This window comes from Solenopsis invicta, chromosome 11 (assembly GCF_016802725.1).
Source record: "Solenopsis invicta isolate M01_SB chromosome 11, UNIL_Sinv_3.0, whole genome shotgun sequence".
Classification (NCBI taxonomy): Eukaryota; Metazoa; Arthropoda; class Insecta; order Hymenoptera; family Formicidae; genus Solenopsis; species Solenopsis invicta.
This window is the reverse complement of record NC_052674.1, coordinates 15,600,127-15,619,991: the sequence shown is the minus strand read 5'-3', so window position 1 is coordinate 15,619,991 and position 19,865 is coordinate 15,600,127. Positions and strand designations below refer to the sequence as shown.

Here is a 19,865-nt window from a genome sequence, read left to right as displayed (position 1 = left end):
AAAACCCTATTTACTAAGGCATCATCCTTGTTTTGGGGGTCCTCTTCCGGATTTATGGGGGACGCCACATCGCGGTTCCATGTTCCCGGAAGGCCCGCCGTCACACGGCGCACGCTCGTCGACGGAGGATCCGCAGCAGGCTCACCGCGGCGGCCACTCGCCATCGGGGAGGCCCCAGCAGTTCCCGGAGGGGGGTGGTCAGACCCACGGATTTCAAAGGCATTCACCGACTCATCATCTAACGAATCCTTAATCCGCCTGGGTTTACTCTTTGTTAGTGTAACCTTTCCAGGTATTTCCGCTCGATGAGCAGCGAGAGGTTCTTTCGCCTCAAGCTGGCGTTTTAGTTCAGCAAGCTCTCCCCTCAGGAGATTCATCTCTCAACACAACTTGTCGTTGGCCGACTAGATGCGTACGATCTCCTCTGTGGATCTTCCATTGATCTCTTTAAAGGCCCCCTCTACCATAGTGGCAATTTTTCTAAGGACATTTTGGAAGACTTCTTTACGCCCTTTTTGTAGTCCGCCATTTCTCTGATCCAAGCCATGCCTGAATTGACCTGGCTTTCAATCTCTTTTAACGTGAGTTTTCCGGGTTCGGCCCAGGACTCACCGGAGGTGGGCTTAAGCCCCATCAGGGGCCGCTGTGTTTTCTTTGTTGGCCTTTCATTTATGGATGAGCTCCGCCTCTGCCTGCACATATTGCTTCTCTCTTTCTTCTACCGATAGGGCAAGCCTGGGCTTCCTCACCTTACCTAGGCCTTGCGATGAAGAAGCTCCCTTCTTTTTCCGGCTAGCCGATGTTAAATTTGTCGCCGTGCTAGCGTTTGTCTCGGCTAACATGTCGTCGTCCTCGCCCGAGCTGTAGACCGGAGGCACATCAGGTTGGAAGACAACAGGTACTCCCACACTATCGATGTACGACCCATTTGGGGTTGCGTACTGGTTGGCCGACAGGCCCAGAGAGCCCGTGGGCACCTGTTGCACAGACGGGTACAGAGTACCACCCATGGGATCAACTCCTAACGTCAGGAGCGAAGTAAACTCCGTGAGAGTGAGTGAGAGATTAACCCTCACGTCCTCTACCACTCTGGGGAGAACCACCCTGGGAACCCTGAACCTCCCCTCCTCGCCCGCTTGGGTTAAGCTAAAAAGCTCGAAACCGGGGGTTACCCGCTAAGAATCAGTCCCAGGTCCTCCACTCCTACTATGCCAGCCGGCCTGCAGACAGGCATAGCGCCCTTCTTTTTGCTCTTGTTTTTGGTTGTGTTTGATGTTGAAGAATTCATAGATTTAGTAAATCCCACGTCCCGTGACGGCTGCACTGACCGGCGTATCTCCCCCCCCTTTCGATATGGGTACTCCCGAGGGTTGGCTGATGGCGCAGGCTCCGGGAATGTGCCATCCGGAGCACTGGCCTCTAGCCCCTTACTCACCGTGGGCGGAGCAAGCCCCAGACTCCCGCGGCTTTTGGGGGTCCCTCACCTCCGACAGTGGGGGCACCGTCACGGGTAGCGCCACCCGGGAGGCCCCACGGACAGATCGAGCAACAGAGGCGGCGCCCTCTCCGCACCCTAATCGCCGTGGCGACCAGCACGTCTGCCGTAAGATACACTGCCCTCACGACAGATACTCCACCACCCAGTGTCTCGCTTCAGAAGGGGCCCAGTCGCGAAGACACCGAGCACATGCGTCTCGCCCCGAACCCTGACTCGGAATACTTCCGAGCGACCTCGGGGTCGGCCCGGCCCGCAATCCCGGGGAAAGTTTTCCATGAGGTGCGCGTCGGACCGTCCTCCGCCGCTTTGACCCTGCCCTGGAATACTTCCGGGCTGCCCAAAGACGGCCCAGCCCGCTGGATCCGGGAGTTCCGGAATCCAGCGGCTTGTCCATCCTGTACGAAGAAACCCAACGCTCTGATCCGGGAGATCCCTTCACAGGAGCGTCGGATCTTGCCACACTCGCCCCAGACTCCACCTCGGAAAATGTCCGAGTGGCTCCAGGGCTGCACGGGCCCGAAACCTTGGCGAGAGTTTCCCGCGAGGTCCGCGCCGGGCCATCCACCGCCGCTCCGACCCAAACCCGGATCAATTCCGGGCTGCCCGGAGACGGCCCAATCCGACAGGTTTGGAAACTCCGAGATCCTGCCGGCTCGTCCACTTCTTCGAGGAACCGACTTTCCCCATGGCAGGACGCGAGCCGCGAGAGCTACACCGTCCCCAAACACAGAGGTCATCGGCCCCCTCTTTCTGAGGGCCCTCCACGCAAAGCGCTTTGGGCCCTACGTTCGCTTTCGAATTGAAAGCAAGCACCTTTGTTGGAGGCTTCTTAGACTCTCTTTATAAAAAAGAAGGAGCCCCCCTTCCCACGACAAGGTGGACCTCCTCAGGGGGTAAAAAAAAAGGGGGTAAAAAGCAAGCGATCTCACGAGCGAGACCACCCGCTGCCCTCTCGTTTGACAGCCCTTCCTGTTGCCCTACTTAACCTAAAAACGGTTGATCCCTATCTACGCTAGAAGGAAGATTCCGGCACCCTCCTTCTGGCCAGGGAAGACCGTACGCGTGTGCTCTGCAATTGTTTTATAGTAGGATTAGCGAAACCCCACTAGATAGACGCTTGTGTTGGCAGTTGAAGCCCGAACCGCACGACCCTTCCAGAGTAAATATGCATCCTGATGGGTGCATAAACAAATGCACATCCAGATGGATGCGCCTGTCCTCGTTTAACTGGAAACCACGATCCCGAGTTGGGGCAGGGTCGGGATCGTCAGCACGATTCAGCAAAGGGGAGACCGGCCCGAGCCTTCATGTGCGACGATAAGTCGTGCGATAGCGCAACTCCAACCACCGGTCAGGCCACGCCATAGTTCCCAGGGACGCTTTCGACATTAGCAAGTAGCACCCTGGACCCGATCGCCAGACGGATGGGGAAGGCGAGTCCCTTCTACCGATGAATGATTTTGGAATACGGATCCCTCCACCATCCATCACTTCTACCCATTTCCCTGCCTCCGAGTTTTAAACTAGGGGGAAGACAGATCCCTGCTGGCCAATGTGTGACGCATGAACTCGCAACGGAAACACTTGCCACGAGTGCAACGGCACACACTCCCTCCTACCCGTTTCCCTGTTTCCGCATTTTATACAGGAAAAAGCAGACTCCTGTCTTGGAGAGAGACTGATCACAAGTGATCACTCTCCCTCCGCGCGCGCAAAATCAACCACCCGTCCCCCCTTTTTCTCCGGTTTTTATACAGGCAATGGACGATACCTGTTTGCAATGTGTGACACCGGTGACCCCGTTTGGTAGAAATCACCCCGTCGATCCATCGCTTCTACCCGTGTCCCTGCCTTCGTATTTTAAACTAGGGGAAGGCAGATCTCTGCTGGCCATTGTGCAACACGGACGCTCCTACGTGGAAGGAACGCGTCAATCTACCTCCACCTACCCGTGTCCCTACATCCGAGTTTTTATACGAAGGGGAATGCAGACTCCTGTTGGTGAGATGTCAAGCTTCGGGACTATGTCCCTCCACCTTCTATCCCCTGCCTAACCCGTCACTCGGGAGAACCCTCGCCGACTCCGAGTCATCTTCCTCGCAGCGAGTTGCGAGAAAGTGCCTGCCCAAGTCTCCCACCGTGGAGACGAAGCTATTTTAACCTAAACGGATCGCGACCAGACGATTTTTTATTCAGGGGACTGGCGGGCTTTTGTTGGTGCTGCATGAGTTCGGGATTTTGGTCCCTCCTTCACCCAGCACCCCTACTCGTTTTTCTCCGCGTTTTATACAAGGGAGGCATTGACCCCTGTGTAGCGATGTGTGACATCAGCGGCGTGCTTTTGATACTTGTATGTCGCCGTGTCTATCCACCTCTACTACCCGTGTCCCTGCTTCCGAGTTTTAAACTAGGGGGAGGCAAACCCCTGCTGGCTAATGTGTAACACATGAACTCACAGCCCTTTCAGTGTGAGAACCGCGTCGATCCACCTTCTCCTACCCAAAAATGCGCGCGAAGCTAAATTTTCCCCTACCCCGCCCCCTATGCCACCGGTTATGTGTTCAGGCAGAGAAAGTTACCTGTTTGCGGTGTGTGACATTAGCGACTCCTTTTGGTTTCAGAAGACCGTCTATCCACCGATCCCGTCTCTGTCTTCGTGTTTTAGACTAGGGGAAAGCAAACCCCTGCTGGTCGGTGTGTGACACGTGCGCTCCCACGTGGAAGTCCCACACCCGGATGCCAACGCAATGGCTAAGACTGATTGCCTTCAAATTCGGGACTTGAGCGCTACGCTATGGGTCCCTTCTCCTCCGGCCAGCCCTTCCGGGAAATCGCACCTGTGTGCCCGGGCGGGCAACAAACACCCCGCGTGACTTCTTCAGGGGGACACCAGCCTTGCCCAGTCACGAGACGGCTTAAGGGTATTTCTACCCCTGGCTCTAATTGGGGGGGGGGGCTCCACGCCTCCGATCGCGGCTTTGCGCCCCTAGTTGGAAGCTCTGCGCCCGTCTTTTCAAACCATGACCGCCTTGTCCGTGACGCAGACGGGTCTCTCCGACCAAAGTCCAGAGTGACGCGTTGCCGATACGCGCACCCTGCCCGAAAACATGCCACTCCCGGTGGAGGGACATGTGGTGGGCTCTTAGACCCGCTTCCTGCTAGGGTAACGGGAGCCCCCTCACCACGACAAGGTGGCCCACATTGAGGGGGCTCGTTAACTTACCTAACTCAACTCAACATATTCTGTGGCCGACATCCACATGGGTTTGCGATTTTCCTCATGTGGAACAGATCTGTAAACCCTTTGCTCGCGAGGGCACGGAGAGGAATTGAGGGAAATTAGGTGGTTCCTCGCTTTGCGTGGAAAGTCGCAAACCCATGTGAAAGTTGACCACAGAAGATTTAGGTTTGGGTTGGCTTAGTTAAGTTGGAGAGGGGGAGAGCAGCTCCGCCCATCTCTCGCCCAAGCGTTTACTTTTCTTGCAAAACAGTACTGTGTCACGGTATTTGACTGTATTTCGTTGTTGGAAGCACTCTCACGCTGCCAAAAAAATAAAATGAGATGATTTATCGAAATTACCGTTTGGCATTGGAAATTAAATACAATAATCGGTAAATTTGATTAATTCTCTTTTATTAATTATATTAATCGAACAAATTGGGAATTATTCATATTAACTAGTTATTATGCATAATATAACCGATTAATCAAATTTATCGTAACATATATTATTTAACGGCCCAATTCGGCTTAAATCAAAGCTCTTTTTGCATGTCTAATTTAGATATCTGTTATGTAACTTTTTCCCTAGGGCAAAAAGGTAAAAAGTGAAATTTCTAATTATTGAAGTTAATGATGAAATTTTTCATATTTTACCTTTCTGCCCTAAAAAATAAATTACATGATTGATACCCTGATTTAGAGTGTACAATGTAATGAATAAAAATGGGGAAGCATCCGTTTGCACACAGTACTACTGCACACAGCCAATCACAGCGGCTGGTGCCTAGTAATTTTCTTCTGTTTAATCGCTGTTAGTGGCTTGTGTGCAATAATACTATGGGCAAACGGATGCTTACCTATAAATGCAGATGGCCTAAAAATTATTCCCTATAAAAAATTAAAAGAACAGACGGTGCGGTTTACATTCGATCCAAAAGTATCAGTTTAGGTCTGTATAGTTTAAACATTTCATTAGAGGTCGACTTTATGTTCTAAGAATTACAGTCTGAATCGTGCACACACATCTCGGTGTAAATTAGCCAAATATTTTCTAAAAATCAAATTTTAAAAAGAAGTAAGGTTCTACACATTATATTTTGAGAAAAAGTTTTGCTAAAAGTATACGTTAATCGGAAAGATTTAAAATTTTTCAATTTTATATTCTAAACATTCTCAATATTAACATGTAATATTTTCTCTTCATCAAATAGGCTTACAAGAAATGGATTTCCATTCACGGAGAAGAATCACTGTTACCCGGAGTAAATCTCACACATGATCAGTTATTTTTTCTCAACTATGCACAGATTTGGTGCGGTTCTATGAGACCAGAGGAAGCTCTTAATAAAATTCATAGCAGTGTGCATTCACCTGGGTCAATACGGGTACTGGGCCCTTTATCGAACAGCAAAGATTTTGCTAAAGCTTTCAATTGCCCATTAGGCTCACCGATGAATCCTAAGAAAAAATGCAGCGTTTGGTAGCTCGCTTCGATGATATATAAAATATATCACTTCGATATACAATAAATCAAAACTGTAAATTAGAAAAAGCGGGTTGCAGAAGATAAAAATCGATTTACTCCAGATCTGAAAACTTGTATTCTTTGATTGCTCATTTAGCAAAGTTGAACAACGTCAAATGTTCAATTATTATGTTATGTGTGTGAGTGTGTGTGTACGCGCGCGCGTGCGCGTGTGCGTGTGTGTATGTATATACACATACGAGAGCTATTTTTTATTTAATCTTTGATGACGTTGTACAAAATTCCTAGTCACAATACAAAACCTGTTTTTACGCAATTAAATTGATAGCACTGTTACCTGTTTCCCCACCATTAGTCGGAATTCCATTATTAGTGAGAGTGAAGCAACGAGAGTGTAAACATATCGGGTGAGGTCCAGTTGCGCACAAACCCGATCGGACATCACCAATCATTTTGACTTATCTAACGTTACAGGGGGAAAAGAGGAAAAAGGAAGAAAGAAAAAGAAATAAAAGGGGTGAAAGCAAAAGAGAAAAAGATAGAGGGGTTAAGAAAAAAAGATAGAAGAGATAGTGAGAGTGACGGGGACGACAGCGAGAGTGGAAGGAATAAGGAGTATAGAGAAGAAAGATAAGGAGGGAAGGGAAATGGTAAGGTTAGCGAGTGTAGGGAAGAAAAATGAAGTAATAAAAGGAAAAGTGAAGCTGAGGAAAAGAAGGGAGTAGATAGTAGATAATTTGACAAAAAAAGAGAAAAGGATAGAGTGGTAGATAAAGAAGGAAGCGGAAAGGAAAAAGAGAGAAAGTGGGAAAGTAAGAGTAAGATATATGAAAATATGGAATGAAGAGAAATTATGGGTGTGGGATAAGATTAAGGATGAGTTAAGGGAATGGCAGGAACAAGAAGTAAGAGAATAAAAGAGGAGGATAGAGGAGGGTAGAGAGGTGGAAAAAAGGGGTTTTTTAAAAGGGTGGCGGAAGGAGGGAGAAGGAGAGAAGGAAGAAAAAGAAAATATATAAAATGAGAAGCATAGGGAAAAGAGGAGGAATAAGAAAAAAGAAGATGGTAAAAAAGTATAAGATAGGTTTTTGGAATGTGGCAGGCATGGAAAACAAAGAGGAGGATTTCAGGGAGAGACTAAAAGAATGGGATGTTATGTTTCTGAGTGAGACTTTGTTACAGAAGAAGGAATGGGCAAGAGTTCAAAAATGACTGCCAAAGAGATAGGTGTGGGAAGTGCAAAAAGTGGCAAGGAAGAGTAAGAAAAGGAGGGCAATGGGAGGAATGATTATGGAAATAAAGGAAGGAATAGCGAGAGAAAAGGATGATAAAGAAAGAAAGGAAAAGAGATTACAAGCAGTAAAAGTAAATTTAGGGGGAGAGTGGTGGAGGCTAGTGGGAGTATGTGACTAGAGATTTAGAGGAAAAAATGGAGCAGCTGAGAGAGTGGATGGAGAATAGACAGGAAAGGTTGAGGTTGTTAATAGGGGTGGTGAGGATTTTAATGCTAGGACAGAGAGAGAAGGGAGAAGAATAGGTGAGGATGAAGAGGGAGGGATAGAACAGGAAAAATGGAGATCGAAGGATGGAAAGGTGAATAGAGAGGGAAAGAAACTATGTGGTTATATAGGAGAATTGGGATAGTCAATATTGAATAGAAGCGTAAAAGGGGATGAAGAGGGGGAATGGACGTATACAGGAAGGAAGAGAAGAACCGTAATAGATTACGTGATCGGGAATGAGGAGAACAGAAGGAAAGTGAAAAAGATGAAGGTGGAGGATTGGACTGCGACCATCAGCCGATAACGGAATGGGTGGAGGAAAGAAGGCGGAGGGAAGAGATGACCAGGAAGGGGAGAGGAAGAGGAAGAAGGGGAGTTTGGACGGAGGAGGAAAAAAGAAATTTGAGGAATATTTTGGGAAGAGAAATAGTGATGGTGAGGGGGTAGGGGAGGTTTGGAGGAAGATGAAGAAAAAAGTAGAAGTGGAATTAGAGAGAAAGTAGAGAAGGAAGAGAAGAAGGAACGGAGAGGACGGTGGAATGAGAAATGTAGAGATAGGAAAAGAGAGGTTATGGAGGAATTAAAGAGGTGGAGGAAGAGAGGGGGAGAGGGGAAAAATATAAGATGAAGAGAAAGTGCAGGGAACATTGTGAGGAAAAAACGAAAAAGAAAGGGGAAAGATGGGAGAGGAAAATAGAAGGAATAAGATCGGAAAAAGATGCGTGGAAGATAGTGAATAAAGGAAAGAAGAAGAGAAAGATAGTCAAGAAAGGGATTGAAATGGGAGTGGGAAAAACACTTTAGAGGGGTACTGGGTTGAGTAGAGTGGAGGATAAGAGGGGAGGTAATGGTGAGAGGGATAGAGGAGGAAGAAGAAATTAGTAGAGAGGAAATTGGTAGGGCAATAATAAAATTAAAGGAGAGAAAAGCCGCAGGAGGGCATGGGATTATGAATGAAGTATGGAAATATGGGAGAAAAGAAATAAGGGAATAGCTTTGGAAGATATGCAACAGAGTGTGGAAGGGAGAGGGATGACCGGAAGAATGGAGAGAGGAGATAATGGTATCGATAGTGAAGAGAGGGGAGGGGAAAAAGGTAAAAGATTATAGGGGGGTTACGCTTACGCAAACGGCATATAAAATGTACGCGGCGGTTTTGGCAGAGAGATTGAAGGAAGAAGTGGAGAATAAAAGGATATTACCACCAAGTCAAATAGGGTTCAGGAGAGGGGTAGGAACGATAGACCACATATACGTCTTAAACTATTTAGTAAATAAGAAAATGGCGGAAACAAAAGGCAAAATAGTAGTTATGTTCGTAGATATGAAAGCAGCGTTTGACTTGGTGTATAGGGAGATACTGGTACAGACAATGTGGAGGAAAAGAGTGAGAGAAAGTTTAGTGGTGAGGTGTGAGGAAGTTTTGGGTACTGGGTACTCACTATCTTCCACACATCTTTTTCCGAGCATATTCCTTCTATTTTCCTCTCCCATCTTTCCCACTTGGTGGTGAGGTGTGAGGAGACAATAAATAGAATAAGAGTGGGGAAAAGGGAGGGGGGAAACTTTTGGACAGGTAGAGGAGTAAGACATAGATGTCCGTTGAGCCCATGCATGTTTATACTACTACTAGCGGATTTGGATGAAGAATTAGAAAAAGAGGGATAGGGGCAGTAAAAGTGAAAGGAAAAAAAGTCTATTCCCTGACGTATGCGGATGATGTGGCAGTGGTAGTAGAGGATGAAGCAGGGATGAAAGGGTTAATAAAAACATTAAAAAGATATGTAAAACACAAAAGATTAGAGGTAAATGTGGAGAAAACAAAAGTGACGAGGTATAGAAGAGGGGGAGGGAAACAGAAAAAGATAATATGGAAATGGAAAGGGAATAAAATAGAAGAGGTGAAAAGGTATAAATATCTGGGGTACATGATGGTAGCAAATGGGGAACAAAAAGAGCATATAAAAGAAAGTCAATAAAGGAGCGATGGTGATGCAAAAGGTATGGGAAATAGGAAAAAGGAAATTTGGAAAGGACTGGGCTAGAAAAATGTGGTTATTTGATAGGTTGGTGTGGACGGTAGTTAACTATGGTGCAAAAATTTGGCGGTGAAAAAAAAGGAAGGGATGGAGAAGATACAGGACAGATATTTGAAATAGGTAATAGGAGTGGGAAGGTACACACTGGGGTACATGGTAAGGGAGGAGATGCAAAGGGAAAAATTAAGGGGAAGGGCAGGAATGAGGGTATGGAATTATGAAAAGAAATTAGGAGAAGGAGGAGGAGGAGAGTTACCAAGGTTGTGTTAGGAGGAGATAAGAAGTAGAGCGAAGGAGAGAAAGGTGATGTGAAAATGGGTGGTGGAAAAGAGAGGTTTCTATGAAGAAAAGAGTTAGAATATCAAGAAGATAGAAAAGTTGAGAGATGAGGGGGGGTTAAGGGGAGAAGAGGTGGTAGCAAGAGAGAGGAGGCGGCAGGAGAAGGAAAGGTGGGAAAGAATTAGGTGCTCGTTTAACAAATGGTATAACAGAGTGAAGGGTTTAGGAGACGGTATGAGAGGAGGTTGGTATTGGGAAGAGAAAGAGGAAAGACAGTGTAGGATATGTGGATGGGGAAAGGAAACGTGGGAACATATATGGGAAGAATATACGGATTGGGGGATAGAAAAGAGATGGCAGGAGATGGTAAAAGAGATTTTAGGAGAAAAGAAGGAGGGAGAGGTTTGGATGAAGAGACTGGAGGAAATGTGGGAGAGAGGAGGTTGACTTGAAATGAATGGGAATATGGAAGAAAAGAAAAAAAAAAGTGACAGAAACGAAGTTCCAAAGAATGAGTGTAGAATGATGTATGGATAGATGAGTGTGTATTTCATTCTCTTTTCTTTCTCGTGCGGAATGAAAAGATGCGAGAAGCATAGGTATTTTGTAAGCGGAGCGGAGGTCCGCAGTGTACCCCACAAAGGTATTACAACACTACTACTACTACTTTCTATTTAATTGGTCAGATGTTATAAATTTTGAAATTGTACTGAAGATGACTTGTTAATTAAAAGTCGAATCGTTTTCTCCATTTATTTTGGTACTTTGTTTTTGTTTTTGGCGCACAACACCTAGTACGGCTCTTAAGCTTGTCTTACCTTATTGGAATAATTAAAATTATATTTTTAATTGTGATTGACAATGAAATAAGTTATTTATAATTGTGGTTTTGTGTAAATGTTTACAATTAATTAATTGTTAATTGTCCTTACAATTAAAACTAATTGATCAATTATTTATGAATTTTTATTGTGTGTACAATTAACAATTAATTTTTATAGAATATCTTGTGATTTGTTTTGTTAATATTCTCTTGATGTAGGATATTCTAATAAACCGTTTATTGGAGAAAGATCGATTAGTATGTATAGTTCGAGCGAATAAAACTTATTACGCATAACTGGCTATTAATATCATTCATTAATGTTATAAGAACAAAACAAAGTTGGTTTTTCGTAATTATGTATGCAGATAGATAAGGAATTATATATAACTATATATAAGTAGGAAAGTTTAGGAAAATAACATGTAATGTTTCAGATTTTTTTTTTATTCATAAATGTAATAATCAATTGTAATACGAGTATAATCAATAATGTAATATAATCAACACAAAAAAATTTTCCTAATTATTAATACACATCAAATTAAAAAAGAACTTTGATTAAATTTTTTTATAATGTAGTTTTGTTTAAATTCTTTGAATTATAAAATGATTGCAAATAATAATTGTTAATTGTTAATTGTGCTTCTTTAATTACATTTAAAATATCAATCGCAATTTAAGTTTAGATGCAATCAACTTTAACTACAACCTGCAATTAAAGGTTTAATTTTAACCTGCAATTAATAGATCAAGTGTAATTGAACTATTACATTATAATATTCTGTCAATTAATTTTGTCAAATAATTAAAGATTTAATTAATTGATGCCCAACACTGCATGAATTCATGATAGTTCGGGCTATAAATAATGTGTTGCCCGCGTCGCGGAAATAGGCGCGGTGCCTTCAAGATATCTTATAAATCAAACACTTAGTTTTAAGATCGGAATAACAATCAATGTTTACTCAACAAATTAAATTTATATTGCATATTAATAATTAACGTCCGCACTTTATTGTATCCGTATAATTATTTGCTTAATAAACTAACATGCACTTGCTACACACATATCTCAAGACGACGTCTCATTCAGCCGCGATGACGTATCAACGTTTTTTACATCGCGATTCTAAGTACAAACTCGTCGTATTTCACAATAAATAAATTTCCACCGCGTTTAATCGTGTTACCGTCGCGTAGATAATATTAATATAAAACAAATTAAAAAAGTTTAAAAGTTTTAATTACAATATTTTAATTGATATTGTTAACGGAACTATTATGGATGATTACGTCATCGTTTGTTGTATCTGAGAGTTATACTTTTGATCCATGTTAAGGTTCTAGAGAGACCCTTAAAGATCGGAAAACCCCTTTCTCGAGTGTCTCGGGTAGTCCCTCTCTTCTACACTTCTCACTTTTCGCTGGGAAGCTCAGTTGCTGTCAACCAATTGTAGCACGTTTTTCCATGCTAACGACCAATCATTGTATATTCTTCCAACTAAGCCACGCCTCTTAGGCGTTTCTTGACTTTTTGATTAGTTTTGGCTCTTTTGCAGGGCGTTTTGCGTTGATTTAATGAGAGCGAGAGAAACCGTTTTAAGTTAGACAGAGATGCCCTCTGTTGAGTCCTTTGTCATTATTTTAAAATAATGACATTTGTTAGGGTCTTCCCTTCTCAGTCTCGTTTTTGCAATGTTTTTTATTCATTCACACGCATTTACACACAGCTTAAAATAAATTTAACAGGATACGGCCTCTGATTTAATAATTAATTAAATGAAATAACAATAATTTTTAAAATGCCAATAAGAGCCAACACCGGATGGTTGTGTGCAGATTCTAATTTATTGATTTGTACAATCTACAAACGTTTTGACCCTAATTTGGGTCATTTTCAGTATTCGCAAATTATTTAAAAATTCAGTGATAAAGAAAGCAACGCGGTTGCAAATTTCGTAGTAATGCTTTGTCAAATAAATACGCCGCAAGGCAGCTTAATCTCAAAAAACGTGTGTCCGCACCAAAGAGCGACGATCTTGAGAGAGCGACCAAGATTGTCGCTCTTTGGTGCGGATACACATTTTTTGAGATTAAACTACTACTTCGCGGCGTATTTATTTAACAAAACACTACAAAAAATTTGTGACAGCGTTGCTTTTTTTATCACTAAATTTTTTAAATAATTTGCGGACACTGAAGATGACTCAAATCAGAGTCGAAACGTTTGTTAATTGTACAAATCAATAAATTGGAATCTGCACACGACCATCCGGTGTTGGCTCTTATTGACACTTTGAGAAATGTTGACTTTGATCTTTGGAGCTTTGACTTTCGTGATTATTTAAATTAAATAAAATGTTAAAATTACAAAATATAAAATATACTAAATAAAATATAGAAATTTGCAAAATGATACTTTTTTGTAACCTGCTTTTTTAACTTATATTTAGTTTTACAAAGATTTTTATAGCCTATGCTAATTTTACATGTGTTGGCCATTACCATTAATATTTTACATTTTTGTACACGTAACTTAATCATCGGCGTGCTGCTGCTGGGATAATTATGGACTTTTTGGGTCGTCCTCTCGGTGTTCCGCCTGCGTTGCACGTCTTATTGATTTTACGGGTGTCATTTGCACGTTTTGCCTTTTTTCATCTAAGTTGACCACTTTGATTTCTTTAGCCGATTGGTTTGCGCGATCTTTCGTCTGCTCAAACACCTCTTTCGTGATGCAGATTTCCATATCTATGTCCGTTTGGTTTGCGGGGTTTTCCCTCTGAAACTTAGTTGAAAAAGTTGTGAGGTGGAATTCTGGCGGAATTCTGCACTGTATTGCAACTAGGAATTTTGTACAATGTTATCAGAGGTTAATTAAAAAATAGCTCTTGTAAATGTACATACATACATACATACATACATACATACATATATATATATATATATATATATATATACATAAAAGACAAGAGGGTATTATGGCTACTCCCATTATCTCCGTTATTATGTAACGTTGTTTGTAATGTAATTTTAACAATAGTTTATGAAATTATTCATTTAGTAGATCGCCGTTTTTTAGTAATTCCAATATCCCAATACACAAATGTTCAGAAATATTAAAGATATTATTTTACATTTGTTATTTAATCAAAAGGCGCGGTCACGACTTGTGCTTGTGTAGAAAAGTCGCAGACCGACCTCAAGAGGCGCGGTCGCGAAACGTGCCATGTGCACGCAAAGCGGGAAAGACCGGGCCTCTTTTACGCAAGTCAGCAAGTTTTAAATATACGAAATTATCAGGGAAGCATCCATTTGGACACAATACAATTGGACACAGCCAATCACGACGGCTGGTGCTTAGTAATTTTCATCTGTTCAAGTGAGTGGTTTGTGTCTAATTGAACTGTGTACAAATAAATGTTTCTCAGATTATCAAATCTCAGTAACGGCCAAACGAATAAAATTCTAAATAGTCTCAATCGATAACTGGGGAAAGTTGCATAATAAAAGTGTTTTTATATTTTTTTTCCGTGCTCTACGTACGGAAATATCGTGACACAAAGTCCAAATTTTGTTGTTTTACATTTTAAAAACGTCGTCATCGTTGTTTTTCAAATGAATGTTGTCCAGTACATCTTTTTGACACAATGATGCTCGCATAGCCGTATTTTCATGTGATATGTGATACATCATTTATGGCAGTACTAAAACAGGTTTCTTATTAACCTGAACAGTTGTCAAAATTTTGGTGTAAACGGTACAAACGCGGAGAACGTGGGATCATTTAAAACGCATCTGGCAATGATCAAGAAATTAAGAGGATGCCTCAGCATAAGGTGATTGTGGTGTATTTGAAACAGGACACTAATAACGTTCTCCTAAAGTACTTATCCCAACACCTTGTTTATTAGAACAGAACACTGATAATGTACAGAAACGAAGTACACGTCCGGTTTGCCGCTGCTGTCATGCGTGCTCTGCGTGTGTCCCCTGAGCCAGCGCTCGCGCATGAGCGTAGAAGGGTGTAGTCGAGTTGTCGCCGTATTACACCTGCGTGTTATTACAAATACGTATGTATTGGCATATACTACAGTGATTATATACTCGGTTTACAGCAAAAACATACCCAAATCTGTTTGTGAACTATAATGATTGATATCTCGTTTCGCGGGATTATTTCTGCAAGATTCTTTTCTTGGGAAAAGTCATTTATTGATATCGGAGGTGAGGATTAATCTAGTTTACATCGTGCACTTAATACGCGTACTAATAGTAATAATAATAAAAATAATAAAACCGAGGGGGTGGTCCTCAACAGAAGATCCGCCTATGGCACGCAGACTGCAGTTCATTGTGTCTCCTTTCAGTCGTCCACCACCTACAAGAGCCCTGATTCTCTTCAAAAGAGGCCCCTTATCGGTAGCTCGTTTATCTGTCCTGGCTCGGGAAATGCTGAGCCTAGCAGCTTTAACCTTAGCCCAACATAGGCCGGGCAGTCGCAAAGAATATGGAGACTTGTCTCCTTCTCCTTCCTACACGCCCTACACTCAGCCGTATCAGATTGGCCCAGTTTGTGCATGTGGTAATTGAGGGCCCCATGACCAATCAGTATTTACATTGCTAGCTTGGCATCTTTTCTATTCAAGGATCTTAGGTCTCTGGCCAGGCCCTCATTAGGTGTTTCTCCCAGCAGAGCCCCAACCTGTCGACATTTGGTCCTCAGTTAATTTTTCCAAAACTCGAGGTGCTCGCCCCGTAACCAGGCCCAAATTCTTTTTCTGCCTAGACAGAAGGGGACCCCCAGCGCCGGTCCCAGCCCGAACACCTCATTCTTCGACGCAGCTCTAGCGAGTCAATCAGCCTCCTTGTTGCTCTCAATCCCCAAATGACCAGAAACCCAGGTCAAGATGACTTCTTTGATGATCCTCCGTCAACTTCTCCAATGCATCTCTGCAGTCCCAGACCAGCTATAAAGTACAGATCAAAGCCTCAAGAGCCTTAATAGCAGCTTAACTATCTGAACATATTCTGACGCGCCTTCTTGTTCTTCTCTCCTCCAGAGCCAATTAGGCACATCTTAGAATCGCCACGACCTCCGTTTGGAATACTGTAGCATCCAGAGGCAGGCTTTCCGCCACTTTCGCCTGATGACAAATGATACCCGCACCTGAGCTCGTGTCCGTTTTGGAGCCATCTGTAAACCAGATGTCCCCGTCCCAGACTCGATATAGTGCCTCGGGTCCCGTCCAGTCCTCGAGCCTTGTGATATACACTTTAAAGCCCCTCTTCACAGCTCGAACCGCTGGCATTCTATCCTGCCTCATTCTGAAGATAGAGTCAGTCAGAATGCCACTGGGATACCTAGTGTGTGTGATTCCCTTCTTCCACTTTAATTCACAGGCTAGTCAATGTGCAGCGGTCGCTGCCCCCCCCCCCCCACCACCTGGTGAAATGGTTCAATCCCGAGCAGAATGCCCATAATTGCCACTGGCGTGGTTCGCATTGCACCCAGAGCCCCTCTTAAAATCAAAGCCCTGACATGCTCCAGGACCACTACGGCCGTCCTCTTTCGCGCCCTAGACCACCACACAACTGCTGCGTACGTAAGCTTGAGTCGAAGTATTGTAATGTAGATCCAATATACCATCCCGGGTTTTAAACCCCACGTCTGGCTAAAGATCCTCCTGCACGTCCAGAAATAAGAGCACAGGCTCTTACAGAAAATGTTGAGATGTTCCCTTCAAGGTAGCTTCTTATCCAGGATTACTTCTAGATATTTCACTGATTCAGCTGGAACTAGTCTTGTTCCTTCAAAAATAGGCTCTTCTATAGTGCCTACTTTGTATCTGCGTGTGAAAACAACGAGCCCTGTTTTTAGCGGATTCACTGACAATCCGGTCTCCTTGCACCACCGCTCTATCGTCCTCAGTGCACTCTGCATAAGCTTTAAAAGCGGCCCAAGAAATGGTCCTTGCACTAGCAGAACCACGTTGTTAGCGTAGCCCTGCACAGCAAAAACCCTTTCACTCAACCTTTCGAACAGCCCATCCACCACCATAATAATGGAGAGAGCATCCCGCCTTGTGAGCAACTCCTCTCTACCTATTCACAAACTCTTGCTGTTCCCCGCAAAGTTACAACCCGTCGCCCAAGCATGCTCCGGATTCACTCAACGAGTTTCTCCGGCACACTCCTGCGCAACGCTTCTTCACACACCGCCTTATGCGGGGTGTTGTTAAAAACACCCTCTATATCCAGGAAGGTGCTTACCGCATAGCCGCCTCTCTCCAGCTGCCTCTCAATAAACGACACTGTTGCATGAAGAGCTGTCTCCTTGGAGTAGCCCATGCGGTATACAAGTTGCGCGTGATGCAAGGGATGCCGTTGAAGAACAACGTCTCTTACATACGCATCAACCAATTTCTCCAGAGTTTTCAAGAGAAACAAGATCAGACTTATTGGTCTAAAGTCTTTGGCAAAAGAGTAGCTTGCTTTTCCCACTTTTGGGATGAACACCACTCTTGTCAGTTTTTATGCACTGGACGTGTAGCCCAAAACCAAGCATGCCCTCAGTGTCCTTGTCAGAGGTACCATGACTAGTTCCAGCTCCTCTTAAGGGGAAGTTTTAGTCAAAAGGCCCGAAAATTAATGTAATTTCATGATTTTTTTTTTGAGCAAACGTAAATGTTTTTTGAAAAAACTTTTTATTGTATTTATTAGTACATATTTAAAAATATATTATAAATAACATTTTTTCCCCCAAAAAAAATCAAAATGGCAGACTTCACTGAATAAAACCGTGCGCGGCGATAAGCAATGTGCGCTGCACATTCTACGGCCCTGCCAAATGATCTGAAACAAAAAAACCAAAAATATTCTTAAAATAGATGAAATTTGGGGACCTTATAATTTTCCGATTTTTAAAAAACCCTTTTAAAAAGAAATGACGGCCATTACGAAAAAAAGACTTTCTTTTCCCGTTTTTTTGTTTTGCTTTAACGTTAAAAAAACAATAATAAACAATTCTTTTTTTAAGCGCTTCCTGAAAGCCCCCTAAATTAAATAAGCTTTAATTTGAGCCGTCAAACATTGAAATCGGTTAAGTCGTTGAAACGGAATCGTGTGCGGCGCGCAAAAAAAAGTTGTTTTGAGAAAAACGTATTTAAAGTTTGAGGAAGAAAAAATCGTAAATTATGTTTGTTTTTTGACACTTACATCTAATCAGCTATTTCACTACCATACAGGGTTCCTTCCTCGAAGAGCATGTTTTGCTGCACTTGGGCGCTAATTTTTTCAATTCTGGCCTTTTTCATCAACTTTGCCTGGCTCGCGTTCGTTGACTTGACGCGCTCTTCGTCAGTCTTCGCAGCGAAATTTCTGCTATTTGTCCCGATTACGATTCCCAACGTCTGCATGGTTTTTAATATAGATGAATAGCCTTCATTAAAGATGCCGGAAGCTATGTATGCTGCTATTCTGATGGTTTGTTCGCCACAATGAAGATGTTTGGGGACCAGTTTCCACAGACAAGCGTTGAAGCTTTCGTTGTCATTTTGCGTGTTTCCACCTGTGCATCTTTGCAGCAAATCGTCACTTGAAAGAGCTTCACATACGAGTCGAATAGCTTGTTAAACTAATGCTGTAAGGGCAGGTTCATGGTGGAAATCGGCGAGTTCTCCCTTAGCTTCTGCAACACGCCATTTACACTAACTGTTTTCACCTGGCGGGTAGTTTTCATGTTTCGGTTTCTCATCCGTGGAACATTTATGATTGAACGTTGTCCATACAGCTTTTCTCATTTCTTCGGCCGAATCGGGGTGTCGCCTAATCGCAAGTCCATAATATAAAGTCAAATCTTTTACCAATTTGTCAGTCAATTTTCCAGCATCTTTACCTCCGATTCCTTTATGTTGTTTCTTGGCTGCGCGCAATCTTGTGCCCATGCGCTTCTGCACATGACCTATATATTCCTTCTTATAAACGTTAAGGTCGCTATAAGGATTACAGTTGAGGAGAGCTAGGAAAGTTTTTGTGTCACCGTCGCCGATATACTTGTATGTAGCATATTTCACGTCCTGCAATTCTGATCGACAAAACATTTTTTTCATACAATCTACCTCCATCTTACCAGCACTTCCAGTGTGATTTATGCTGCAATGTTGTTCATGAGTATTATGCCAGATATCATACTCATTAGTTCCTTTTTTGCTGGTCCAGCTGCTGGTTGCTAGTTGCTGCTGCTTTGGCAGAATGACGACTTTACAACAAAATCCAACACTTTGTGCGTATATTTTCCGATCAGCGTTGCAATTCCAAATAACGACAAAAACCCACGTCTTTTTCACGAACCGTCGCCCGACACGCTCAAATGTGTTTCTTCATTTCCCGCCTCCGCATTCTTCTGTCTTTCTTGAGCAATCGCTTTACGTTGAATAACTTCGAATGTACTCTTTGCTGCCTCGAGCAGATTAGTGATAAATGTATAGTACGTACCATTTGCAAAGCCTGAAGACAGTTCCATTAGGGAACAAAAAGTATTTATTGACCGTAATCCAAGTCCCAGAATTCGCATAAAAAACATCAAACGGCAATTTATTTCGTATGCACCATTTACTAAAGGACTCGAAGAAACGCGTTGTTGATCATTGCACTTGCACTTGATTACTAAATTAAAACTAAGTCCACGGTCACACATACAAGAAAATGTCACATCATCGTTACATTTTTTACATTTTGAACACTGAGACAAAAAGGTAAAAACAATCAGAAAATTTATAATAACATTATTATGGCCAACATCATTTTCAATATTATCGTAACTCGCGTCTTTAATCTTTTTCGCTGAAGATTAGCATACTCAGTTTCTGCTTCTATTTTATCGGGATTATAATTGAATTTCTTCTTTCGGGGTCAATATGGTCAAACAGTTCCCACTGATTTTCGTGTGTTCGGCATTTTTGAAACACTGTTACTTGCCCCACGTTCGAAACGTAACTGAAATACGTTACT

At 43.0% G+C, this 19,865-nt stretch overlaps 1 protein-coding gene across 8 annotated transcripts in view; it reads left to right on the top strand.

Annotated features, from left to right (window-relative positions):
- The window catches only part of LOC105200443 (neprilysin-1), a 524,884-nt gene that overhangs the window by 458,043 nt on the left and 46,976 nt on the right, over positions 1–19,865 (top strand). For 5 of the 8 annotated variants that reach the window (XM_039455234.1, XM_039455235.1, XM_039455233.1 and 2 more), the window contains one exon: positions 5,933–10,498. The exons of the other annotated variants lie outside the window; for them this stretch is intronic. In XM_039455234.1, the coding sequence (XP_039311168.1) occupies positions 5,933–6,205 (273 nt within the window). In that variant the 3' untranslated portion in view covers positions 6,206–10,498. Of the gene's footprint in view, positions 1–5,932; positions 10,499–19,865 lie in introns of those variants that run through there. 8 annotated transcript variants of the gene reach the window in all.